Raw genomic sequence first — 27,848 nt, forward strand, 5'->3', positions numbered from 1 at the left:
CAAATGCTAGCTGCGGTTAGCCTGCTAGCATCTTTTTTTTACATAACGACTCTCGAACAAAAGATAGTCGAGGAGTCAATACACGTTAAAAGGCTAAAAATCACATCCCTGAAGATTTCCGCGAATGTCTTTTTAAAATTCAAGGAGGTATTCGTTGACTGAGGTCCGGCTGAGGACGACCTTCCGCCGCTAAACCTAGCGCCGGTGGGACGAACTGCTTCTACGCCCAGGTACAGTCGAGGAGCCTCCGCCGTCTGCTGCCCCCTGGTGGTCAGGGTGTGATAACAATGACTCGCTTCGATGCCGAAGTCATATATGTTGTTGTTGTTGTCTGTCAATCAAAGGCAAGAAAACACGCATTGAATTGACCTTAAAAGAAATGAAGGTTTATTCTGGATGTTTGGTTCAAAAACTGGTCTCACAAACATAAGAATATCAGCTTTATTGGTCAAGTATTAACAGAATGTTTCTGCTGGTGTTTGAGTCTCTCCAGGAATTTGTATTTTTTGTGCAAACACGAAATCAAAATATTTTCGAAGTAAACAAACAAATAAATAGACAAAAAATAAAATCAAACAAGAAAATTGTGCAAGAATATTCCCTGCAATATGGAATGAAGGTGAAGATAGTGACACAGGTCTGAACGACCTCCACCACTGCACATGTATTTATAGAAGCCAGGGACCCAGAGACAACACAAGGGATACCACAAACACATTGGTTTCTTGGCCCAGGTTTCACCTTGACCCTAATTTGTTATTCATTCTATTATGTGGCCCTTTGTCTTTAACGGCCACTTATGAGATAGTTATGCTTATTTTAGTTTTCTGGTGAAATAGTAGTTTGTTTATCTATCTATCGTTCTATCGTTCTATCCATCTATCCATCGTTCTATCGTTCTATCGTTCTATCCATCGATCCATCGATCCATCGATCCATCAATCCATCGTTCTATCCAACTATCCAACTATCCATCTATCCATTGTTCTATCGTTCTATCCATCTATCCATCTATCCATCTATCGTTCTATCGTTCTATCGTTCTATCGTTCTATCGTTCTATCCATCCATCCATCCATCTTTCTATTCATGTAACAAGTAAAAAAAAATACACATTTTATACATGCATCTAATAATCAATCCATCCAAATCATTTTTCAAAAATGTAAATAGATAGTACCTTAATGTTTAGATGCTTTTTGACCACTTAAATTCAAAGTATTAAAACATTTTTAAACAAAATAAAACATATTTGGAGATGGTATATTGATACATGTTAATATTCTTTATTACAGCATTTCTTTCTCTGCTTTGTTACTTTTACCTCCTTCTTTGTGGCCCTTCTCCCAAAAAAAGACTGGACAACGGAAGAAATGCGCAACACCACCTGAAGTGACTCCGTGTCTGTCAGAAAGAATCAGGGGCGAACTTTTCCCTCTGACCGGTGCGCCAGACGCATGTCACGCCTCGTTCGTCCGCTAGAGGCCGCAGTAGAGCGACCCGCCTGTAGGCGGACCAGCACCGTCAGAGCGCAGACAACAACAGTGACACATTTAGAGCGGGGTTGTGTTCCAGTCCAGCCATGGGTGTTGTCTAAAGGTGGCCTCAGTAGCACCGACGCATACCTCCAGGTTCCATCCTCATGAAGGAGCTCCGTCCGGGCTGAGGTCGCGGGAGATGGGAGTTCTCAACATCGCAGACCAGGTACCGACGCTCCGCTGCTGTGGCGCAGTCTATTTACTGGAACATCTCCGTTCGCAGCATCTTTATGCGTGTATTGTGGAGACTATTGCGACGGTCGTGTTGCTGGGTTTACGTCACACTAGTGTCGCCCAAACATTTAATCCGCATCGGAGAAACATTTGAATTATTTTGACCTGATCCGACCTATTTCTCGGATGTAGCCTGAGCAGCTAATCGAAGCTAGCTTACTTAACCGGGCCTGTTGCAGAAGGCCGCTGATGGGTACTGTGTAATTACTGGAATAATGATGGATAAACGCGTTAATAACACGATATTCGAGCCGCACGCTTGTTGTCCATCTTAAAATCCACCAAGAAACATTCCAGTATCGAACAGTATCGTTTATTTAACCCAAAGAAACTGTCTTTAAGACGATAATCCTTGTCTCCGGGATTAGCCGTGCTAGCTAACATCTCTGTGTCCGCAGCCTCCTCTGGTCCAGGCCATCTTCAACCGTAATGTTGAAGAAATACAACAACTCTTGCACAAAAAGGAGGATGTCAATGCACTGGTACGTGCGACGGAAATGCGTCGATATGGTTGCACAGGGAACTAACGGTGTGTTTGTTGCGACAGGACCAGGAGCGTCGTACGCCGCTTCATGCTGCTGCCTGTGTGGGTGATGTTCATGTCATGGAGCTTCTCCTTGAAGCAGGTGAGAAGAACCACCTGAGTACTGCATCTACCTGAGCCCCTGCTGCTGCCTCGATGTCTTAACTGTGTGTGTGTGTGTGTGTGTGTGTCAGGTGCCAGCGTGAACGCGAAAGATCATGTGTGGTTGACTCCTCTGCACCGAGCTGCTGCTTCCAGGAATGAAGTAAGAACCATTTATTTCCACCAAACCCGACCTTTACATTCATGTGAATCTGTGCAACCTTTTAATGGTTTATTTTGATTCATTAAAAATGATGCCCTGACATATCTAAGGTATCGATCGAAAATGTTGTGCTGATACCTTCACTTCCAAGATCATTTCTTACAAAAAATTGTACAAATCTTGGTTTACTTTTTTGAGGTTTGGTAAATGTTCACCTCAGTCTATTTTCTTACAGTATAAGTAAATAAAAAGAGTGCAAAAAATACTTGGAATTGACATTATCAAGTTTTGTTTACACATGGGTACACAAAGCGTGTTTCAATACTCATTACTACCAAAGACCTTAACATGTCAAAATATCCTGCTAATTAAAGTACTTAATCAGAGAAACGTGTACTTTATGTTGACCGTCCTGTTTTGTTTTTGAGATATATTTTTTAGTCAGTCAGTTTGAAACGATGATCTTCTTTCTGAACGAGGGCCACTTATTTAAATATAACTTGATCTCCCAAAACTGCTGTAGAGTAATCCACGATTTTAAGACTGATTTTATTTTTTTAAAAACAGGATTTAAACCTAAATCCGAAAATAAATACCAGAACTCTTGAAAATGTACAAGCAGAAAACAAACCGGTGACTATTGGTTGCAGTAGAAATTAAAATTATGGTTCAGGAAACGTCTAGATTTCTGGAGTTAAACTAACTAACTATGTCATTTCACTTGCTTCTATGACATGAACTGTTGTCCATGATTCCGGGGAAATGACTGTTAGCAGCAGGTCAAGAGTTCAGCGCTCTTGACTGTTGATGAAACGAGTTGTGACTCATGTTAAATCTTCTACTTCCTAAATCTGTGCCCGTAAGGATGCGTGTGTTTCAACGCAGCGACCGATATTTGACAATAGCCTCTGATGTTTTTCTTCGCTAAAACTCTTTTGAGTGACATTTAAAAAAAAAAAAACAGTCACTGGCACTCCCATCTGTGACGGCGTCTTTTGTGCAGCCTGTAATCATGAATGCTCTGCGGAGTCGGTAACCATGGCGACGGCAGTTACAGCGACGCCGTGAATGTTTCTGCTAATCAGTGGGTTTGTTCCTCGCAGAGGGCCGTGGGTCTCCTCCTGCGGCGCGGCGCAGAGGCGAACGCCCGGGACAAATTCTGGCACACACCGCTGCACGTGGCCACTGCCAACCGTGCCACGCGCTGTGCAGAAGCCCTGCTCACCCAGCTGAGCAACCTGAACCTGGCGGACCGCACAGGCAGAACCGCACTACACCACGCTGCCCAGAGCGGCTTCCAGGAGGTGAAGCTCCGGATTTCTTTTGGTCGTTAATGATCATTTTATTTAACCGTGTCCCGGTTGTCACACGTCAGATATATCTACATATTGCTCTGTTATTAATCACGATGACTCACTAAAGACTCACAACTGTAAATGTGACGGACCGGATGGTTTCTGTGTCAGATGGTGAAGCTGTTGCTGAACAAAGGGGCAAACCTGAGTGCCATTGACAAGAAGGAGCGACAGCCTCTCCACTGTGCTGCTTATTTGGGTAAACAAAGTCTTCTTCTTCTTCTCTGGACACAAACGTCTCTGTCAGGGTCTGTCAAACGTTCCATTGTCTGCCGTGAGCCGCTCCGACAGGAACCAGAACTTGTTTTGTGTCATGATGTGCGGGTGTTGCCAACGTCAACTGTGAGACTATTGCACCCCATCTTTCATTGGCGACTGTCAATCTAGTCCATCTTTGTTTTTCCACTGATCTCTTCTCCTGTGGATGTTCAGGACACGTGGACGTGGTGAAGCTGCTGGTGTCGCGCAGTGCCGACAAGAGCTGCAAAGACAAGCAGGGCTACACCCCCCTCCATGCTGCCGCCGCCAGCGGTCACCTCGACATCGTCAAGTACCTGCTGAGAATGGGCACAGAGGTGAGCAGGAAGCTTGGACGACTTTGCAGATCAATCCTCTCACACGGTTGGTGTCTTTTTTTTCCCCTTCTTCTCCAGATCGACGAGCCCAACGGCTTCGGCAACACGGCCCTGCACGTGTCGTGCTACATGGGCCAGGAGGCCGTGGCAACAGAACTGGTCAACCATGGTGCCAACGTCAACCAGCCCAACAAGTGTGGCTACACGCCTCTGCACCTCGCCGCCGTCTCCACCAACGGTGCCCTCTGTCTGGAGTTGCTGGTCAACAATGGGGCAGATGTCAACCAGCAGGTGAGACAATTGGTTGCCATACTACTGCGACCTCTGCCCCTGACCTTGACCCTTCTTGTCTGTTTTGTTTAGTCATATAGTTTGAACGTAAACAATCTTGTACAGTGGTCCCTCTAAACATCATGGTTTTCTTTTCAAGGTCGCGCAGTTTCACAGATTATTTATTTTTGCACACGATACTGGACATTTAAATATATTGTATCAAACTGCAGGAACATCAACTCTCTTTTGTCATTGTACAATCTTACAAACATTTGATTCATTTGAACATTATATCAACTTTAATATAACCACAGGAATTGGTGGGAGACACCTATCACCGACCCATCTTAAATAGGGTGCCAACAAGATGGTGAACACCCATGATGCATTTCTTGCACTGCTGTATTTAGTGAATGACCGATACAATAGTTTATTTAAATTCTATGTTGCTAGTATTTGACAGCTGTGATTGGTTGGCTGGGCGGCCAAGCATTACGAGGCTACTCGGCGTCATCGCTACTGAGTGTGTTGTTTAGAGGGATATGCAGTGTTGAGTTGGCAAGATGAAGTGATTGTTGCTAAATAAATATTGTTAAATGCAAGTGAAAAATTAAATGGTCACAATATATTTATTAACTTCAGGACTTTTTCAGCACTTACAGCCCCTAAACTGAGCAACTAATTGTTCAGTAAAATTGTGGGATAATTTGGTGATTTGTCAACACAAGTGTAGAGTAAAATATGTAATGTTAGTTGCTCAAGATTCTTAAAGTATGTATAATCTCATCAATGCACAGCTCAATCAATTCTGACTTTGTCATGTTTGTCGCTTCAGAGCAAAGAAGGGAAGAGCCCCCTGCACATGGCAGCCATTCACGGACGCTTCACACGCTCTCAGATCCTCATCCAGAACGGTAACCATGGCGACGGTTGATATCATTTCTCCTCCCGAGCCAGACTCTTGACGGCGTTTGTCTTGTACGTCCCTCAGGTGGGGAGATCGACTGCGTGGACAAGTACGGCAATACCCCTCTCCACGTTGCTGCTAAGTACGGCCACGAGCTGCTGATCAGCACTCTGATGACCAACGGAGCAGACACGGCCAGGTAACGACAACAGACGCACACGACACACACTCTCCTGAGTATTCATCAATCACAGAGTTGTTTTGTTCCCTAACAGACGTGGGATCCACGGAATGTTCCCTTTGCACTTAGCTGTGCTCTACGGGTTTTCAGACTGTTGTCGCAAGCTACTCTCCTCAGGTTCGTCTCCCTGGTTTGACATTTTCAGAGCTAGTATCACTTCTTGAACAACTGAAGTAAAATATTTATTATTATTCTTAACTTCCTCTCTTTCACCCCCTTTCCACCCTGTGATTCTTGTGATGACGTCCCTGCAGGTCAGCTGTATAGCATTGTCTCCTCCATGAGTAAGGAGCACGTTCTGTCTGCTGGGTTTGACATAAACACCCCCGACAACTTTGGGAGGACCTGTCTACACGCTGCTGCCTCTGGAGGGTAAGTTCTCCTGCCATCCCATAATATGGGCCCACTTCAACTTTATGTAATTGTCTTCACAAATTACCTAAATTAGATCAAGAAACAAAAGCATAACTGCAGATAAATAATCAGGCGGGTATTTTCAAGAATCTATTGATATGATGCAGATCAGGATTCAGGGTTAAAACTGTAGTAACAAATATATATGTGTAGTATTGTTGAGTACTTGACTCTGGTGTTGCAGTATTTACAGACCACATGACTCTTGACGAAGTCGTAACTGCTTTCATTCGTTTTCAAACCAAAATATGTCCAAACATCAGCTTTAAAAGCTGCTGAAGTCACTGTATCCTCTCGTCCTCAGCCATCACTGTATCCTCTCGTCCTCAGTCATCACTGTATCCTCTCGTCCTCAGTGATCACTCTATCCTCAGTCATCACTCTATTCACTCATTGCTGTGGGATTTTATTGTTCCTTTAACTGTAGGGTATGAAATGACTGCTGCCATCTAGAGGCTGGAGGTTTAATTGCAACACAAAAATTAAAAAACTCAGTAAATATTTGCATCTTAAATGTATATATATATTTAATATTTGATACACTTTATTGAAATACAAACCATAAAATAATTAGGATACAAATAAAATATGCTTCAAAAACCAAGACAATATACATCTAAATAAATTACATTTATTCTAAACTCAAGATAGTAATGGTACATATTGTTGTGGTTTCATCAATAACTAAATTCCTCCCTCTGTGTTTTCAAGCTTGACTCCAGTAGTAAAATATTTTCTCATGTTTCCTCCACAGAAATGTTGAATGTCTGAACTTGCTCTTAAGTAGCGGCACCGACTTGAATAAGAGGGACATCATGGGAAGGTGAGTTTTGATCTCCAGCGTTTTTGTAACGACGAGTGTTTGACGCCGTCGTCGCTCCCCTCTCTCCCCCCAGGACCCCGTTGCACTACGCGGCCGCTAATGGGAGGTACCAGTGCACTGTGACCCTGGTTAGCGCCGGCGCTGAGGTCAACGAGCCCGACCAGACGGGCTGCACCCCCCTGCACTACTCCGCCGCCTCGCAAGCCTTCAGCAGGTTGGAGCAGTCGAGCCATCGTTCGGGTTTACTCAAACCAATAACTCTTAGAAACGTCGTTGCCAACAGAGTTGATCGTCATTTTTCGGCGAGCCATCAGAACGACGAGGACGAGGCCAAGGAGTCGTACTTGTGAGTCTCCGATGAGGAACTCCCTCGTGTGACGGCGAAGCTGGTTTTTACATCTTGTTGACTCTTGTTCTCCCACAGCTGCCTGGAGCATCTGCTTGACAACGGTGCAGATCCGTCGATGGCCAACGCCAAGGGTTACAGCGCCGTTCACTATGCAGCGTATCACGGCAACAAGCAGAACCTGGAGATGGTGAGTTGGGCTTCAACTTAACATTAGAGTGTTACTGCTTCTTATCTGAGGTGTTTTTTTTAAATTATCGTTTGGTATTTCAGCTCCTGGAAATGTCCTTCAACGCCCTTGGAGACATTGAAAGCAGCATCCCCGTCAGTCCACTACACCTGGCTGTAAGTTTCTACTGTTTCAATGCTTCACTTATCTTCGTGACTCATGGGTTCAATCGGAATTCATGGCTGCAGGATTGTAATTGAATGGTATTGATGTGTTTAATAACCAAAAAAATGACTTGATCAGTTTAAATTAAAATGGGAAACAACACTTCATATTTCATTTAAATGGATAAAAAATGCTTATAATATCAAACTCTGTTTAAATAAGGTAGAAAATTAGTGTTGGTTGCTCAAAAAGTATTCATAAAGTATTTGCATGTATATTTGTATATGTAAAATGAAAAAAAACATTTAAATTGTTTTAAAAAAAAAAACGGAATAAATTAACCATTCAATATAGAATTGATAAACAAGCATTTCAATAAAAAAAACAAGAATAATTTCATTTGTTGAATGGTTTTGAGTGAGAGTCAAACTCAATCTGAAAAAAAACAACTATGACTATGGACTGTTGACCACCATCTCACTACACTGCCCCCTGCAGGCGGATAAGGGTCACTGGCAAGCTCTGCGGGTGCTGACGGAGACGGCTGCCTACGTGGACATGCAGGACGCTGCAGGTCGCTCCGTTCTCTACCTGGCTGCTCAGAAGGGCTTCAGTCGCTGTGTGGAGGTCCTTCTGGCTCAGGGGGCTTCTTGTCTCCTCAACGAAAACCGCCTCATGAGGACCCCCGTCCACGTTGCAGGTGCAGGAACTAGAATAGTTTTGCTATCTTTGTTGCCATCTTAACTTCCTCCTTCTCCCAAGACATCAGATCTTTTGACTAATGCATTGTTTCGTAGCTGCCAACGGTCACTCGGACTGCCTGCATATGATGATCGAGTACGGGGAGGAGGGCGACCTCATCAACGTGGCAGACAAGTTTGGCCAGTAAGTTCTGACTCTGACGGGACTCTTGAGTTGTGTGTTCTTGTATCTAAACGTGTGTCGTCTGGTCCAGGACTCCACTGATGCTCGCTGTCCTGGGAGGTCACACCGACTGTGTTCACTTCCTGTTGGAGAAAGGAGCTTCACCAGACGCCCAGGACAAGAGAGGCAGCACTGCCCTGCACAGAGCGGTTCGTTGACCACTGACGACAAAAGAAGAGTGAAAGTTTCTTTTCTCACGTGACTCTCACTGGTGCAGTCGGTGTTGGGCCACGACGACTGTGTGACGGTGCTGCTGGAACACAAGGCTTCTGCACTGTGTCAGGACGTCCAGGGTCGGACACCGTTGCACTACGCCGCCGCCAGAGGCTACGCCGAGATCCTCGCCGGTCTGGTGCAGGTTGCCATGGCGACCGATCCACTAGACAAACTGCTGGACAATAAAAAATACACGCCATTACACTGGGCTGCTTACAAAGGTCAGTCAAGGGATGAAGGTCACGTCGGGGTCAATCTGACATATTTGTCTGTTCCAGGACACGAAGACTGTTTGGAGGTTTTACTTGAATTTAAAAGATTTATCCACGAAGAGGGAAACCCTTTCACCCCCCTGCACTGTGCTCTGTGAGTGCCTCAGGCGGACACGATCCTCAGTCCAACTTTGTTGACCAGACTTTCTTCCGGCAGGTTGAACGGCCACAGCGGCTCCGCTGAGAGGCTTCTTGAATACGCGGGGGTCCACATGATCAACACCACAGACGCCAAAGGAAGGTGAGTCTGCGCCCTGAGAGTCTCCCAAGAGTCTCCCAAGAGTCTCCCAAGAGTCTCCCAAGAGTCTCCCAAGAGTTTCCCAAGAGTCTCCCAAGAGTCTCCCAAGAGTCTCCCAAGAGTCTCCCAAGAGTCTCCCAAGAGTCTCCCAAGAGTCTCCCAAGAGTCTCCCAAGAGTCTCCCAAGAGTCTCCCAAGAGTCTCTCATGAGTCTCTCATGAGTCTCCCATGAGTCTCCCATGAGTCTCCCAAGAGTCTCCCAAGAGTCTCCCAAGAGTCTCCCATGAGTCTCCCAAGAGTCTCCCAAGAGTCTCCCAAGAGTCTCCCAAGAGTCTCCCATGAGTCTCCCATGAGTCTCCCATGAGTCTCCCATGAGTCTCCCATGAGTCTCCCATGAGTCTCCCATGAGTCTCCCATGAGTCTCCCAAGAGTCTCCCAAGAGTCTCCCAAGAGTCTCCCAAGAGTCTCCCAAGAGTCTCCCATGAGTCTCCCATGAGTCTCCCATGAGTCTCCCATGAGTCTCCCATGAGTCTCCCATGAGTCTCCCATGAGTCTCCCATGAGTCTCCCATGAGTCTCCCATGAGTCTCCCATGAGTCTCCCATGAGTCTCCCATGAGTCTCCCATGAGTCTCCCATGAGTCTCCCAAGAGCTGTCAACCCGACCCAACCCTCCCGTGTCCCTGCAGGACTCCGCTCCACGCCGCTGCGTTTGCCGAGGACGTCGCTGGACTTCAGCTGGTGCTCCGTCACGGCACCGAGGTCAACGCCGTGGACAAGAGTGGACGGTCCGCCCTGATGGTGGCAGCTGACAAGGGACACAGCGGGACAGTGGGTGAGTCTGCGGCTCAGAGACGGGCTCAACGTTTAGTTCAAGTATGGCTGCTGGGGACGATGGTCAATAGGGATCTAAAGCTACTTGATTCATAAACATCGTATAAAAGCAAGACGTCAAAATCAAAACAGATTATTTAAGAAAGAAAACTAACGTGTATATATATAAAGTAAGAAAACAAAGTTTTGATAATAAACTACCCTAAACTGAAGAAAATATTTACATGAGATTAAATCGTTAAAAAAAACAACTAAGGCATGTTTTTGATACCCAGCGATCCTGCTCCACCGGGTGAAGGCGGATCTCACCCTGCTGGACGAGAACAGAAACACTGCCCTGCACCTCGCCTGCAGCAAGGTGAACGAACACATCTGAGTGAACATGTGCTTCTCGTCTCGCCTTCAGGACTGATCACTCTGTGCTTTTCTCCTCCAGGCCCATGAGATGTGTGCTCTTCTGATCCTGGGAGAGATCCACAGTCCCACACTCATCAACGCCACAAACAGTGCGCTACAAATGTGAGTCCACACACACACACACACACCACCGAGAGACCCAGTATTCATCCTCGGTTCCAGCTGATGATGTAACGTAACAACAAATACATTCTAACCATATCTCTTCCTCAGGCCTCTACATCTGGCAGCTCGGAACGGCCTGGCGACGGTGGTGCAGGCTCTGCTGAGCAGAGGAGCCACAGTTCTGGCTGTAGATGAGGAAGGTGAGTCACTATCCTGCTGCTTGTTGGTCTGTCCAGAAAGTGGGTATTTATCACAATAATCAACTTGCATAAATATTTGTTAATGTGTGTATTGACAAGAATCTGGTGATGTGTATCTGTAGTAACAAGTATATATGTGTAGTATTGTCCAGTACTTGACTCTGGTGTTGTGATAGTGTAGTAACAAGTATATATGTGTAGTATTGTCCAGTACTTGACTCTGGTGTTGTAGTATTTACAGACCACATGACTCTTGACGAAGTCGTAACTGTTTTCATTTGTTTTCAAACCAAAATATGTCCAAACATCAGCTTGAAAAGCTGCTGGGATCTCGTGGGATTTCATTGTTTCTGTATCTGCAGAGGATGTAATGAGTGCTGCCCTCTAGTGGTAGTTGTAACGTATACCTGAACAATGGCTGTGACATTGTTGTAAACACAACATATGAATATATGTGGTTTCAGTACAGAAAAATAAGCAGTTGAGAAATGGAACCAAGCACCCTGGTATAAATATGTATATATAAATACAAATTACTTACTTAGTTACTTACTAAGGCAGCCATTGTGCGATGCATAATTTGTTTTATGTTATACAGAATTAATTGATAATATTTCTAATACACTTTATATTTCAAACTAAAATATGATTTGAGAGCAAAAATAAAAATCTAATGCTGTGGAATATCGATACGGTATCGTGAAAATAAATGTATTTTCTGCCACCCCTTCATATTTAACATGTCGTCTCCTCCAGGGCACACCCCCGCTCTGGCCTGTGCCCCGAACAAGGACGTGGCCGACTGCCTGGCTCTGATCCTGTCTACCATGAAGCCTTTCCCTCCTCGGGACCCCTCCTCCTGCTCCTGCTCCCCCGCCACCGTCTCCCCCACACCAGGTCTCAACCTCCTGAAGCACTGCGGCATCACGGCCGCCTGCGCCCCACTGCCCAGCAACGGGCTCCACAACGGCTACGTCAAGGACCGCCACGGCGCCCCCGTGGGCCTGGACGGGTGCCTGTCTGAGTGAGGGAGAGGCTGGTCGTCAGCTCCGGCGCCAGGAGGCGGAGCCAGGGAGCACCTGCCCACACGTCTGTTCCGTGTATGTCTGTGCGTGCGTGAGTGTTTGGTCTTCTCTTGAGGTGCAGTCAAACCTAATATGCAATTAGACGTCCGTCCCTCGTCTCCTGGTAGTGCTGAACACTGCGAGGCGCGCCACTCTGCAAGGTCACTCACCACCAATGAGCAATCTGGACATCCCCCCCCAACCTTTTAACCCTTTAAAGTCATGTTAATTCTAACCACATCTCAGTGCATGAAGTCTTTCATATCGTCACTCAGAGTCATATCATATCCGGTGGGGACCTTGTAGAGGAGCCTCCGACGCAACAATGATCAAAGACGTTTTCTTTGTTGACTTTTTCTTATTGTTATGAAGGAACCACACAAGGGAAACTTAGCGTATGAGTGCAATGCCTGTGTACTGACCGTACAATCTGAAATCTACAAACTCATCACGAGGATTCTGCGGCCAATAGAACTGTTTGGCATTTTCACAAATTTTGCTGCTGAATTTTACCGGCGTGGTCGCCGCCTTCCAAAGGGGCGTCCTCGCCGCTGCCGTCGCCGATCAATTGTGGGCGGCATTCGGGGAAAAAAAAGAAAAAAAAAAGATGCTAAATACGTGTTTGTTAAGCTAGAATGTTTCTAAGCATATAAGTTATGACCAAAGTTGATCGACACTACTTATGGCTATAAATTATTTATTTGAGATGATCTGTACTGTATAGAAAGAAAGACAATAGATCTTGATATACCTCGTCGACTCGTTTAGCAGCTGCTTCATCTTCACGCAGGGTCCGCGGGCCTGCGGTTCTCCCCGCCCCCCCAACCCCCCGAGGGACAGAACCGCTGTAGGATAGTGACTGACTGAGGCCTTGTTTATTTCCAGATGAAGGCTTTACTAGTAATATCTGCCAACAACACCTCATCCAAGCATCGTATCTCTGAGCACATAAATGAACAAGCCATTTCAATTTATTTCCCATCTCTTTAACAGTGTTTTATTTTATCTTGAGTTCAAAGGGGAATATTTCAGAATTGCCTAAAAGATTTCTTGTCGTTCTATTCAGGCTGATTTTATTCTGAAGTTGAAGAGTCTTAAACATACTCTGGGTGGTCGTCAACAGTATTTTGGGGGGTTTTCAAGCAATATTTTCTTTTGGCCTTTTATTATTATTGTTAATATTTAGTTTTCTTGAATAGACAATCACTGTCACAAGGGCTTTTGTTTCCCTGGAATGTGTTTCATTTGCTTTTCCTCTCTTTTTTTTTTTCTTTGTTATTCTGATGACGATTTCATGACCTAAAAGAATGGCTCTGTGCGTGCCGGGCATTTTACCGTCGGTGTCAACACAAATGCACTGGATTGCCTTTAATGGCGTCTCATGAAATGCCTTTTTGACCCATGCCTTCCGTCGTTTCAGTTGGATCACGACAGAGAGGATGATGAGAGTCACTAATAATCCTGTTATGTCCCGGAAGTCTCCCGGGTCGTCCAGTACAGAGGGAGTTAATGCTTTGGGCCAAAACCTGCTGTTGTCTTTTTTTTTTTTGTTATGTTCGTAGATTTCAGGAATAGAAAGCAAAATCCAAATATTTTCTTCATTTATGTCGTCATCCCGTTTCTGGTACTAAACTAACGAAGATTGTATCGGACCACTAGAGCTGTTTTCTTTCTCTATGCGACTTTATTTTCTACCATCTCCTGGTGGTTCAGCGAGTCGGATTGTTCTCATCGGCGACGCCCGCCGGTGACAAAGAGGCACAATTGCACATATTGAAAAGACTGGATGAGTCGAGGACCTAGTGTGTGCGAAAGCCGCCCAGCGTGCGGTTCGCAGACCAGATTTGAACTAACAAATGACTGAGTTTAGCTAATTAGCGACCCGGAGAACGTGGATTAGGTTTTGTTTTGGAATCTCAGGATCTGTGCGGGCAGGAATCAGATCTCGGCAGCCGTGACGGGAACTTGTCCCTCTTTTGATCCCACAGCACTTAACGAGTTGGCGAGCCGGCACTTTAGTACGTTCGGGTTCTAAGTGTTGCGGACGAGAGCAAAACGAACCGATGTTTACATGCACGAGTGTCGCTGCTCGATACTGGACGTAGTTGAAGACGCGCTGCCAACATTTCCTTTTACGAACGTCCCCGAGTGTGTCTTGAGTTTGAGACCCAGCGTGTTCCCGAGTGTCTATGCATTAGCCTACATGTCTCGTCGACCGACGTGATGCAGTTATAATCATCCTGCAGTCTGATAATCAGACTTGTGATGTCAGCCTGATTCCACTGCGGGGGCGCCGTAGCTTTTAACACCGACGACGACAGATTCCAGATCGTATCGAGGTCGTCTCGTCAGGCACTGTCCAGCTCCCGCTCCTTCAACCAATTACAAATGAAGATGAACATAAATACTTTGAAAATTTAAGTACAACATCAGGGAACCTCCGGGACCTTCGAGTGTCTCCAGCCCAGTGACCAGAACTGGACCCCCAAAGTGGAATCAAGACGTTTTAATTTTGGACTCACTCAGTCTGCTTTCCCTCTTTTCGCGTATGTGAACGAAGCCATCGATCCGGCAAACATTGTGATGTCACCTAGTATTCTTATATGATGTGTGTGTGTGCGTGTGTGTGTTTTACTCTCGTGAGCGGCGCTCGGTCCACTTGTAGCAATAGAAGCGTGAATGTTCTTGTGTGATGTCGCCAACCCACTGGATTGCAGCATTAATGCCAATGGAAGATTTTTAAATAACGCGGGTTCCACAAAGTCTCCGGTCACTGACGAGGCCCATTTGCCAAAACGTCAGGACGGCCGGGGGAGGGGCGACGGCGTGGGGGGTGTGTGGTGAATCATTGGTTTTTCTTTCGGAGCAGAACCCTACACTAGAGCAACAGAGGATTTTATGCAGCGATCCGGTTCCATTCGGACTATAGAATCTGAGCCATGAGTCTTCTGACTGACGTGAATGTAGGTCAGTGGGTCTGGACGCTGGTGAGTCACCTGTGATGTCACGTGACCCACCTCTGGTCCACACCGTCTCCATGCAGGTCGTGTCTTCCTGAGCTGACGATGGGTTTGTTTCTGGCATTATGGTTTCCTCAGATTTCAAGACCAACTTTGTCTTTTGAGTTGTGTAAATGTCGAGTTGGACGAGATCTGCCTTTAATGGTCAGAGGAGGACGAGAGAACGAGGAGAGTCTTTCAGTCGACCTCCTGAAGGTCAACGTTTAGTTTCGAGCAGGCATAGCATGTAGCACGAGACTCGCTCCAAACACACTATATTTGAAAAGGATTCTACAATCGTTCGCGGAAAGCAACGTCGGTTTGTGCTGCTGTTTCATCGTCACGTTCAAGCAGGGATTTTTTCAAAGATGAATAGTTTGGGATTCACAGTGAGGCGCCATGTTTTTGTCTTTGTCGCTTCATTTTATCACCAAAATCTGACACGCACTTTCTGTGCCATAGAACCCTCACTTGCCTTCAGACACGCTCATCATCAGCTGGGATTATTTCTTGTTTGTCCATCAATATTCCTGATCTTTAGACCGTTTAGAGCTGCAACGTTTGGATTTAAGGGCCATTTATAGTCTCTTTGTGTTGCTTTTGTTGTGCGTTAATGTGCGTGTGTTTGGAGAAACGTGATGTCAACAAAAGTAATAAAGAAAAAGCATCAAGTGAACACGAGGTCAGTCGTCGGCGGGCCTCAGTGGATGTTTTGATTCAAGTATCACTGATTCTTATGGTTCACTGTCGAGCCTTTTGCCTTAAGATTTAAAAAAAAGAAAAAAAAAAGCTGACCCGTGGTGCAGCTGGTTCTGGTTCGTGACGGAGACTTGTCAGGACCGAGGTCGGAGGCGTCATTGTTGTCCACTGTGAAAGGGTTAATGGAGAAACAATCAGCTGCTGCGGGTGAAATGGATGGTGAACAGGGATTCCTATTCGGATCAGAACCGACGATAACGACGATAGTTTTTGGTGTAATCTGCCTAAACCAGCCTGAAAAAAAAATGTGCGCATTTGTACGAAATACAACTTCAAACGAGTCAAAGACGCTTGACTCAAGAAGTCTGATATAAACAAGTTGTTTCTGTTAGTTTGACATTTTTCCTCCCGACAATGTCTACATCTAGACATGCTTTTACATTCATGTCTGGTTCAGAAAATACTAACTGGATTTCTGGTGTCGGGGAGCGAAGAGTTGCTGTAAAACCATTGACGTGACATTCTTTACTGTCGGAGTTCTGAGGGCCCGCTTGTGTTTCAGAACCTTTTAAATGATAAGCTTGTTCGTTCGGACCTGCAGGTCGAGCTCACCGGTCGTCTACTCTCTTCCTGATTGTCGCAGCTTGAGCGTCACCCCAAGAGTGTTGGGTCTTTAATTCCTGGTCAGTGGAGTTTGGGTTTAATTTACCTCCGGAAGTCAAACTTCCCACCTGATGGGCGTGAACCCCCCTCGCCAACAGTCCTGTGTGGCTCCACACAGCGGTGCCTTTGATTTACTACCGAAAGGTTCAGTCTTCCATTTGAATCCCGAAGCCTTACAAAGGAAAAAAAAAAAGAAAAAAAAGTCGCCCACTGACCCGCAGGCCCGCTTCCCCACTGAGGTTAAATCCAAAAACCCCATCATCTGGTTCGACGAGATGAACTTGCACATTTCTGATGTGGCACATCAATCACCGACCGGGGACACAACGGTACAAAAGCACAATTCCAAAGAAGGCGGCGCTGCTCATCCAGAGAGCCCGGGGCGGGTCTTTTGGACAAGAATTGGGGAACCGATGTCGCTAGAACCCTCCAAACACGCTCGAGGTTTGATTGTCCGTATCACAGCAACTGTAGAATCCAGTCGACTTCTGATGGATGATCCTGCGAGGCGACTCGTAGACGAGTGTGTGTCGTGGTCGTGCAGCTAGTTTGATGTTCCGTAGCCGTGTGCCGTGTTGATAACCGTGTGATCGTTCTTTACAAGTGTGTTGTCTTACTACCACCTGAGAGGGAGAACCTGCTGCTTACACACACCTGGATCTGGTATCTTCACCACAGTGACCTGTTCATTCGGTACTTGTGAGCTTCTGGTTCAGAACCCAGGATTGTTTGGATCAGATCTTGGCCGACAATGAAAAGTTGACTCTTTAGAAACCAGTCCAGGTTGTGTGTAAAACATCAGGATCTCCCAAAAGCATGATTTTTTTTTTTCCCACTGACCTCGTTCAAAAGAGAGAAAATGATAATAATAAGTGCAATAACTTTTGTTGGTCGTCGCTTCCTTTTCGGCTCAAGTTATCTTTTCTTTGTCGACTTGAAAAGTCGCCGGTTTGTAGCAAATCCTGGCTAAGGAGGTGACGTCGGATTGTGACTGTGTGAAATTCCTTTAATTCCTAAACTGTGACGACGCCGTTCTCGCCGAGGAACCGTCGCTTCTCCGCTCGTGGTTTGCTAGTTCCTGATTCCATTGGGCCAGACGTTGTGTTTGCATGCGTCGCTGTGTTTCCTGGTCGCCGTGGAGACCAGCAGAGAAACGAAGAATGAAAAAAAAATGCCTTAAATTAGTTTTCAGTGTAGAATTTCGCCACCAACATGTTCGTGAAAAGTTGTTTTGTATCCTGAGGCGTTTGAAAACAAGGACTCTGGTGCAGCTCGGCCTCTTTGCTTACCAGCGTTTCATCACTCGTGGAGGTTTTGGAAGTGAATTGGCTCTTCTTAATATTTTATAATCCGCTTCAACGCATTCTTCTTTTAACTATTGTTGGATCATGATTGATAACTGGAGAATCTCTCTTGCACTGCTCATGACTGTTCACACGCCCAAGACATTGACTATTGAAGCAGGAACGTGAATGTACTCGAGGAAGTGAAGACAGGAAAAACCCCCAAATAGAGGAAATGATTCACATGAAGAATTTACTGCACAAAAAACCCAAAATCACCGATATCTGACATCACGTCCGACAGGGTTCTTATTCTTGAAGTTTGACTGAGAACTGAGTCGTCCCATGTTGAGAACACGTGTCTGTAAACACCCCCCCCCCCCCCTGAAAGTGCCGTTTGTTTTCACCAGCAGCGTCTGTGTTGTCCAGTCTTGTAGCGGGTGAGAGGAGGTGTGACTGAGCACCTTAGGGTGGTTGATCGTCGGTGGGCGGTAGCTGCTGCCGGGAGGATGTTTCCTCGCTCGTCGGCTTCTATCGATCGCTCGCTCGGTCGCGACGTTCTGTCCACGAAAACCCAGCGGGCTACTGGTGGCTTATCTGCGGGAGGAGCCGGAGGACTCCCCGATCAGGGCGACAATCACTTCACATGCACCTTCACGTCAATGTAAAGCGAGTGAGCGACGACGGCTCGTCTGTCCCGAACATTCCAAAGTTGAATTTCCTTCCGAAGTGGCAGGGAGCGAGGGCCGCGTGAGACAGGGTTCCCGATTCAGCCTAACGCAGATTACCTCATTTACAAAAACCTGCAAATATTCTACTGTGTGTGTGTTTGAGGAGTCGACGGCATCATCATCACCAGCAGCAGCGACCCGACTTCACTACGGACCAATCACCTTCACTGGATTTGTGTCATGAACGTGCGTCTGATGCTAGGCCGGGCGTTCGCACCAGAATCAGACCACTGCGACTTAAGTTTGTTCATCGCCTCCGCTGCGTCTCCAGACGGCCCAGAATAAAACCCTCAGGGTCTCGAAAACGTCCGTTAATCCCGTAGTTTAGAGAATCCACTCACACTGAGCTATTACTGACGGGAGGTTTAGCGCCCTCTGGTGGTCAGAAGTCTTACACGCGACAAACTATATTAGTTCAAAGTTTAGGTTTAAAACTATTTTAGAAAATCTTATCAAAGTTCACTTGAAGGTTTCCGCCACTAACTCCCAGACTAAATGACCTCAAAAAATGTTCCGAGACGGAAGTTGAATTTGTACGTTTACAGCTGCTCTTGTTCAAAACATCTGACGCCGTTTTTAGCAGTCGGTCTGAACCGTACGAAGCACAATGTTCTAGTTGGTTAAGAGTCGTCCTCAACATCCGGTGGCGTTATTTATCACTCGACCTGCCTCATCTCTCGAGCTACCTGGAGACGCAGCCGCGGCGCCGCGTTTCCCGCCGCCTCCCGCGACGGGTCCACGTTAGCATCACTGGCTGTTCTCAGTAGCATTTCTCCTACCTCCTTGTTTTGCAGCCTTGTTTGTCTCGCCGCCTGTTCTGACAAGAAAAAAAAAAACAGAAGCAATGTTAGTTAGACTTAAACGTGTGCTTGGTTGTGCTGTTAGTGTATGTGTCTGTTTGAAAAGAAAAAAAAAAATATTTAAGAGAAGCATTTATACGAGTAAAAACACCACTGGAATGTGAAGCCAGACCATGTGACCGTTCAGTTTTCCATCCTTTCCTCCCCTTTTTAGCGTTCCAGCGGCCAGTCGGCAGAAATGAATCTCATGTTGAATATCTCGCCCCCCACAGCGATCGATAAACTGCGTTTACAAGCGTCGGTCTGGGTCGTCACGTGGAAGGTGGATTTGTAATTGGAGTTTGCGCCTTGAGCCGTTTGCCTTTTAGAGTCCATCTGTCCGAACCAAAATTCTGTCACCGCACTGCCCCGGCATTTAACATTCAGTTTGACGACACGGGGTACAAGTCAAGGTGAAGGGTTTGAGGTTTTTTTAACCCCCCCGTCCCCACCCTCTATACCCCCCACCCCACTCTCTGCCCCCCTCCCCGGCTCTTCTCCACGGTCAGTGAAACCTCAAGCCGTTCATTCTTGTGTTAAGTTTCTTGGACAATGCAATCCTGAAAGCACTTTGCCTTGTTATTCCTTTGTGTGAACATGTGAATGATGATGATTTGTTACAAGAAATTGTTAAATATGTAAAAGATCATTCACTGTTTTGGAAAAACCTGCATCTGTCTTTCTGACGTTAAACAGAAAATATGAAAAAAAAAAAAAAAAACGATAAAAAAAATTACAATTTAGTGACATTAAACCTGAATCTATTTTATAAAATGTTTGCTGCAGCCAATTGGTCTTGTCATTCAGTATTGTGGCTTAGGGTTGTTTGTGTTCAATAAAGTGCTATTGCTAAATCTTCACACTCTGACTCGCTTCTTTCGACTCAATGATCAATAATACAGTCTGACTCTGGTACACACTTGAATAAATCAGCTTCAACACAACTGTTCAGAGCCTCCGTCCACTCCGGTTACGGCTGGCTCGTCCAGTTTCTTGTGAAGAACTTGTCTTACAGCTGTTTATTTTATAATTTGCATACATACTCATAGAACCAGTTAGAACTGGATATAGAATCCATGCTCAAAAACAAGTGGTGAGTACGTTTCCTAAGATGAAGATGAAAACTTCCAACATGCTCATGACCCTGGCTTACTGGGACTCCTAAGCTTTGGAACGATCTTCCTCTCTCTCTCTGCGCTTGATGGATCTACTGACTCCTTCAAGAAACATCTTAAGATGTTTTTATTTGTTCAGGCTTTTCCTTGATTTTCTGGAACTCATGTGTTGTTCTCAGTTTTATCTTGACCTTTAAAATATATACTTTATTGAGTATTGTTTTGATTGTTTAAGCGCTTTGTGACCCTGGTCTGGAAAAGCGCTATATAAATATAAATTACTTACTTACTAATAAAAAAAAAATTAATCCATATAAAATCAAGCTAAATATGCTAATACTTAATCATAGTTTATATCACTTTTATTTCCTAAATCTGATTTAAAAGCGCTGTTTTATTTTTGTTAAATCTAAATATTTTTATATCGACTTAAATCTTTTTGAGGAACAATGAATCCGCACAACTATGACAAAAGTAGGGGGAAAAAAGTCCTAAAATATATATTCATATTTACAGACTTGTCATAACAGAAATAAATGTTTGGTTTAAGCAACACATTAATGTACTTGTTTTTTTTATTTTTTGAGAATCAAAGTCAAGGAAATAATTGTTCCACAATATTTATCTTTTGATTTACATTTTTTTAATGCGTTTTTCTCACAACAAAAAAAAGACAAAAAGCGTTTGAATCGATCCACAATCTCCAGGATGAAATCAACGACACTTCCTCTGTATCGGAATTCGATCGATGGCCCTGGATTTACGGCGTGACGTCACAGCCCGCGACGCAGCTGGGAGCGGAGGAGGATGTATCACAGGACTAGCTAGCACTGTTGCAGCCAGACGCCTGGAAGTGGATTCAAAATACCCCCAAATATCGAGTTCCCCTCCACATGGTTCGGTAAGTTCTCTCGCCGCGACGCCCTGTTCTCGCCCCCGGGACACAATAGAACCGATAAAAAAAACCGTTTAGTCCCCCAGTCGGTCCTGTTAGCTCGACCGTTAGCAGCCTGACTGCTAGCCTCTAGCATGCTGCATCTGCCCGATGACTCATTTAGGATTTCTAGGGGGGTAAAGTAAGGGGGTCTCCTCTGAACCGGGTCGTCGTGAGGCTTGGATGATGAAATAAGACAATATGGTGTCACAGAATGCCACCTACGCAATTGACTAGTGGCTTGTTTTAGGGACGAGCGAGTCGCTCAGGACCGGCGTGTGCTTCCGCCGCAGGAACTAGGTCAGTCCACCTCCGTGTGCGATCAGCTTTATGGAGACACCTTCATGGATGATGGCATATTAATACAGTTCAATATGTTTCCTTACGCGATCCAAACCCGTTGAATCTGCATGTGAAGTGCCTCAGAAAAATGATCACTTGAATATGAATCTTACGTTTCTTCTCGATCTAAAATCACTGTTTCTAAAAATTACATTTAGAAAAGGAAACACAACATGTGTCTTTGACGTAGAAAAGGAACGTTTTCCAGCCATTTTTCTTTTCAAGTGAATGAAGGATGCTCTCAGACGCCTCTGCATGTTTTCACCTGAAGACATGGAGCCAAAAACGCCTTCAAAATACATTAAGAGAAGACTTTGCTTTTGGATCTTTGTATATTTGAGCTGCTTTTCAGAGGCGTCAGTGTGATGTGTAGGAAGAAAGAATGAAGCTGTTGTAACGGTTTTACGCATTTGTATTTCCTAAAGCGTAATACTCACAACCATCATTTGTGTTTTTTAACTTAAAGTGATTGAAGTGAGGGAGTTCACCCAAAAACATATGTTCTTATCATCCTCAAATTTACCAAGGGAGGGGAGAATTTGTCTTGGAGAATACATGTCTGTAACAGACTGAACTATAGTAAGTAAGTAATATTTCACAAAGCGCTGAAACAATCAAAACAATAGTTAATAAAATAGATACTTAAAAGGTCAAACAACACAGAGACAAACACAGGAGTCTCAGAAAATCAAGGAAAAGCCTGCCCGAATAAAATAGAATTTAATAAAAATCGAATAAAAACCGTGTTCAGGAACCATCAGTAGATTCTGATCCACAGACCTCAGAGCCCGAGCTGGGGTGTAAGTCTGGATCAGATCACTGATGGAAGGTCTGACCATGAATAGATCTGAAAGTAAGAACCAGAATTTTAAAGTGGATCCTGAAAGAAACTGGCAGCCAGTGAAGAGTTTGAAGGATCGGAGAAATGTGAGTTCTTCTACTAGAGCGGCTCAGAATTTTCGCTGTAGAGTTTCAACTGCAGGCGAGACACATCCTTCTTGTTAAGACATGAAAACAAGCTGTTGCAATAGTCCAGACGAGAAGACACCAACGCATGGATTACAAGCTACAGACTGAACTAGATTACTATAGTACTTGTAGGCAGAAATAAAGTTATAGGCAGAAATAAAAAGACGCACCAAAAACATCCAAGTTTAGACTAAACAAACTCCACATTTAATTATATAAATGTTATTGTTAAATCAACAAAATATATAATGAAGAGAAAACTAAATATAATAATGAAAAAAACACAAGTGTGTCACTGTATCTCATGAGTAAAAAAACCCAAAAATAAACGCTTACATAAACGATGCACTACAAAGTTGTAAGGTATTTTAAACACGTTTCAAAGAAGAAGAATCTTTTTCTAAATGTGATAAACTGTTCCATAACTCAGGGCCAAAAAATCTTCTTGAGAATTGACCTCTGGTTTTGTTGAGTTTAGGGGAATGTGACGTGTTGAATAAGAAAGAACCTTTGATTATTTTTTGTTTCGACATTTATTTCTGGAAAATAGAAACTTTATGAATCCCTCTGGAGGTCTCCTTCAGGAAATCTTTATTAAAGCGTTTCTTATAAATAAAAAGGAATAGATATATTTATATATTAATGTCATCAATGCTTAGAATCTGAAGTCTCTGAAATAAAGGTGAAGGGTGTGTGACTCTGATCCTAACAAAAGTTTAGAAGGAAATCATCTGTAACGTCTCTATTGCATTGAAGACCCAACAACAAAAATAGTTTCGAAGTCCCTCCGCACTGACTGAAATACTCCAAAAAGGAACCATTTACTCTGAATATTCTCCCAACCTTTAGTCCAGAAAATCTTAGTTGAACTAATCACTTAAATCTTTTAGTTCTTAACTCGTTATTGTCGCATCACATTTGCACTCGAGAGACGTTTCCTGGACCCTCGATGCATGTGATTCACGTTTGCTATTTGACTTCCAGAGGCTCCATGTTTGTGCTCTACCTGACAGGCGGATGCAAACATTCCGAGCTCGGACGGATGGAAGTAGCTGCGGCGGTTTGTGAGTGAGGTACTGTCACGACCGTCCTTTTAGTGTTTGAATCGAAGATTGACCAGGTCTCTCTCAGGAGGCGCCGGTCCCAGGGATGTACCATGGGGTACGACGTGACCAGGTTTCAAGGGGAGGTGGACGAAGACCTGCTGTGTCCCATATGTAGCGGCGTCCTGGAAGAACCGGTGCAGGTGAGTTTTCACCTCGACTTAAACATCCGTCAGTTCTTGTAAAGATACGTTTCCCTTCCTCTCGCGCGAGCAGGCGCCGCACTGCGAGCACGCCTTCTGCAATGCCTGCATCACGCAGTGGTTCGCGCAGCAGCAGATCTGCCCGGTGGACCGGACCGTGGTGACGCTGGCCCACCTGCGGCCGGTGCCGCGCATCATGCGGAACATGCTCTCCAAGCTGCAGATCAACTGCGACAACGCCGGCTTCGGCTGCACGGCCACGCTGAGGCTGGACCAGCTGCAGTCGCACCTCAAGGACTGCGAACACAACCCCAAGCGACCCGTCCAGTGCGAGGACGGCTGCGGGTCAGTCCGACCCGTACGAGCTGGTCCTTTTTCTTCTGTCCTCACGCTCTCTCTCTGGTCCCGTCCTCAGGCTGGAGATGCCGAAAGACGAGCTCTCCAAGCACAACTGCATCAAGCACCTGCGCAGCGTGGTCCAGCTGCAGCAGACCAAGATCAGTGACCTGGAGAAGACCGTGGCCGAACACAAACACCAGCTGGGAGAGCAGGTCACGACCTCATGTCCTTCTGCTGCTTTTATGTTTTTTGAAATCGTAAACACGTGTTATCAAAGATCCAGAAATCCTCCGAAGAATGTGTTTATTATTTATTATTATTATTATTCAACTCTGTTGTTTTTCCTGCTGCAGAAACGGGACATCCAGCTGCTGAAGGCGTACATGAGAGCGATCCGGAGCGCCAACCCAAACCTGCAGAACCTGGAAGAGAGTATTGAGTACAACGAGATTCTTGAGTGAGTTTCTCTTCACAAATATTCTTATGTAACTCACATGGTTTCTTTAACGAGACGCTAGTTTCTTAAAACTAAAACAGTCAAATTTACTCCCAACTAGAACATTTTAATGGATAAATACATTGTTAAGTTTTAACTATTATAATAACTGTGGTAGAAATAAGACCTTAGTTGGCATTTAAATGTCTTATAAGGTGAACTCATAAGCGAGATGTCGCGTTGGTTTCGAATCTGGAAATGATTCGTAACATTTTTTATTTTAATGAGCAGAAACGGATGCGACTCTGAGGTCTGAGGACTCGGTTCATGTCACAAATTCACTTGGATATGTTGAGAATTTTTCTTCATGGCTGAAGGTGCTGCAGGCAACGATGGGATTATAGGAGGAAAGTAATACTGGAATAAACACTAAATAAACAATAGGTAAATCTTATGTAATCCATGTTTTCCATTTATCTATTTTGTGTGATTGTCGGGTTCTTTCACTTCAAATGGAATTTTAGAAAAAAAAGTCTTTAATTGAACTTGAATAGAAACTAATGTTTTTCATTAAGTGCGAGTTAAAGTGATGTTGGACTCTATTGAAATCTCGTTGACCATGGCCACACCCACTCTGCTGTGATTGGCCCAACATGGAGGTTTGTCACCAGGCGTCATCAATCCTGAGAAGTCTCCACCCTCCAAGGGACTCGTTGTATAAACAAAGCGGGGTGTGATTTCAGCCGGCTGGAGGAGGAGCGAAGACGTTGTTAGGTCATAATGGACTCTCGTAACCTCTCGTTCGCCCAGATTTCAGAGCAACTTTATAAAGCAATACGTTGAAAACATGGTCATGATGCGGGACTTACTGCGTCTTCAACGTTTCAAACATGCGAGTCAGGAGAGTTTTCTGTAGGGAGCCTGTTACGCTTCCACGACATCTAGAGGTTGTTCCCAGTAAACGTTAAAATCCAAACTAAACGTAGGTGATAATGGCTTCAACACGTTAATAGAAACATTGCTGACTCCCTCTTTTCGTCCTCCAGGTGGGTGAACTCCATGCAGCCCGCCCGGGTCACGCGCTGGGGCGGCATGATCTCCACGCCGGACGCCGTCCTCCAGGCCGTCATCAAGCGCTCGTTGATCGACAGCGGCTGCCCTCTGTCCATCGTCAACGACCTGATCGAGAACGCCCACGAGAGGAACTGGCCCCAGGGCCTGGCCACGCTGGAGACCCGGCAGATGAACCGCCGCTACTACGAGAACTACGTGGCCAAGAGGATCCCCGGCAAGCAGGCGGTGGTGGTGATGGCCTGCGAGAACCAGCACATGGGCGAGGACATGATCCTGGAGCCGGGCCTGGTCATGATCTTCGCTCACGGCGTGGAGGAGATTCTATAACCACATGACTGACGCACACCACGCGACTGATGGCCCGGGAGAGCTTCTCGGACCACGGGTCGACAGCCGGAGATGAAGAATGACCACACGAGCGACGGGCGCGAACCCTCCAGTCCTGCGAACTCACTTCTCAGACCTTTCACGCCGGAGCTCTCGCCGAGCCGTGGTCCTGAGACTGGGACGAGGATCCCGACGTCAACTTTTGCGACCACGACAGACTCTATTTTTTTAATGCCGTTCATCAAAGTATCTATTAAAAAAATGACGACTAGATAGAATAAAATTCCACGTCTGAAACGCTAGCTCTTGTTCACCCTCCAACTAAAAGGAGCAGGTCTAGTTTTAAAAGAAAAAGTGACACTAAGGATAAAATAAACGGGCTGAGAACTTCTGTGCCGCTCTTTGCCTTAAAGGAAGAAAACACACCTGATTGTTTGAGCCGTCGCTTGAGCTGTACAAACGATTGTAAATAGAAAGTAATTCTATTCATCTCCTCGCGTTCTTTTCCACTCTAGAACCGTCTGTGCCATTTTTATTTATTCCGTTGCCTTTTTTTCTTTTTTTTTTACAGCCACTCGTGAGTCGGACGCTCGCGTCAGCAGCTGCAGTGATTTTCGTTGCTCATCTTCTCTGTTGTAAATACTCTGTGTTGTGTTGACGACTCGTCGGACGGACTGGACATGTGCCGAGTCACTTTTCTGGCTTTTAAAGAACAGATTCTTGAGCCTTATTTTTTTTTGTTTCGCCCTCGTCTGTTCTGTTGTGTTCGAGATGTTTGTATCATACAGACAGGAAGTAATAAAATGTAAAATGCACATTAAAAAGCTGCTTGTTTTACAGCTGAATGACAACAGCGCCACCTGGTTTCTACCTGCTCGGGTTGGTATATGGAGATTGTTGAGACCTGATTGGACAAAACTCCCTGACATGTCTCCTGTTTTGAGGGACGGGGTCGTGGATCAGGATCTGCTCCTCCACACTGGGTCTAGTTCCACTGGTGAGTCGTGACAAATCGGAGACTAGTTTCACTTTATAGAAAGTGTGTTTAATAAAAAAGAATCTGTTTATATTGTAGTGAAAGGGTTTATTTCCGGGCTCATGTTGCTAAAATAACTTTTGGACCAGGTAGTGGAACCAGAAAAACACTTAAAACTACTCCTTAAATTTGACTTTTTCTGAACCATAAAGACATTCACAGTTTAACCGCTTGATGGCAGCAGAGATACTTATCTGGCACTTAATTGTTTTTTTTTACTGCATTTTTACGCCATTTTGAAAAGCTGATAAGACTGATCTGATTTGTGACTTTAGTCACATGTTACATTTATTTTTGTTTGTTTTTTATTATTATTAAGTCATTCCAAATAAACCCTGTGTTTAATAATGTGTTTGAAACTTTATCTAAACAGAAATAAGAGCTATAGTCAGACACAGTTTATTTATTTATATATATATATATTTATATATTTATAAAAACACATTTATTACACATAAACAGAAGGGTATTGACCTCCACCAATCACTGAGTCCAGACCACCATTTCAAACAGGAAGTGTCTCAATGTGTGTCTGGTCTGCATTGTCGAGTCTAATCCTGGTTATGGTTCCAGCCGTTGTTGGGTCTAAGCCCGGGTTGCGGTGCCAGTCCTCTTTGTCGGGTCTAATCCTGGACTATTGTGTTGACAGGAATGTTGTGTAGGAATCATGTGCTTCACTAAGTCCAGGAGATTTTTGGTTTGGAAACTCCTGAGCCGTGGA

At 45.0% G+C, this 27,848-nt stretch overlaps 2 protein-coding genes across 4 annotated transcripts; both read left to right on the forward strand.

Moving 5' to 3' along the window:
- The first annotated feature begins 147 nt into the window (after positions 1 to 147).
- Positions 148 to 20,169, forward strand: LOC148059063 (serine/threonine-protein phosphatase 6 regulatory ankyrin repeat subunit C-like). Of its 2 annotated transcripts, none has more exons than XM_087781732.1 (29): positions 148 to 230; positions 1,296 to 1,704; positions 2,171 to 2,254; positions 2,320 to 2,398; positions 2,490 to 2,560; positions 3,664 to 3,864; positions 4,027 to 4,114; positions 4,348 to 4,490; positions 4,569 to 4,781; positions 5,599 to 5,677; positions 5,755 to 5,869; positions 5,946 to 6,028; positions 6,166 to 6,283; positions 7,080 to 7,148; positions 7,222 to 7,362; positions 7,414 to 7,494; positions 7,573 to 7,684; positions 7,768 to 7,839; positions 8,327 to 8,528; positions 8,626 to 8,713; positions 8,784 to 8,901; positions 8,970 to 9,189; positions 9,247 to 9,334; positions 9,398 to 9,481; positions 10,165 to 10,310; positions 10,585 to 10,667; positions 10,746 to 10,828; positions 10,940 to 11,031; positions 11,788 to 20,169. In XM_087781732.1, the coding sequence occupies exons 2-29, from the start codon at positions 1,678 to 1,680 to the stop codon at positions 12,057 to 12,059; spliced, it is 3,252 nt and encodes a 1,083-aa protein (XP_087637858.1). In that variant the 5' UTR covers positions 148 to 230; positions 1,296 to 1,677; the 3' UTR covers positions 12,060 to 20,169. The 2 variants fall into 2 exon arrangements, with proteins under 2 accessions (XP_087637858.1, XP_087637859.1); XM_087781733.1 differs by having other exon boundaries at positions 7,432 to 7,494.
- A 1,037-nt stretch (positions 20,170 to 21,206) lies between these two features.
- On the forward strand, positions 21,207 to 26,942 carry rnf41 (ring finger protein 41). 2 transcript variants are annotated; one of them, XM_087781932.1, is made up of 7 exons: positions 21,207 to 21,325; positions 23,654 to 23,742; positions 23,801 to 23,915; positions 23,989 to 24,260; positions 24,331 to 24,466; positions 24,608 to 24,711; positions 25,737 to 26,942. In XM_087781932.1, the coding sequence occupies exons 3-7, from the start codon at positions 23,826 to 23,828 to the stop codon at positions 26,089 to 26,091; spliced, it is 957 nt and encodes a 318-aa protein (XP_087638058.1). In that variant the 5' UTR covers positions 21,207 to 21,325; positions 23,654 to 23,742; positions 23,801 to 23,825; the 3' UTR covers positions 26,092 to 26,942. The 2 variants fall into 2 exon arrangements, with proteins under 2 accessions (XP_087638058.1, XP_087638059.1); XM_087781933.1 differs by having other exon boundaries at positions 21,218 to 21,325; positions 23,683 to 23,742.
- Positions 26,943 to 27,848: the final 906 nt, after the last annotated feature.

This window comes from Callionymus lyra, chromosome 19 (genome assembly GCF_982586985.1).
Source record: "Callionymus lyra chromosome 19, fCalLyr1.hap1.1, whole genome shotgun sequence".
Lineage (NCBI taxonomy): Eukaryota > Metazoa > Chordata > Actinopteri > Syngnathiformes > Callionymidae > Callionymus > Callionymus lyra.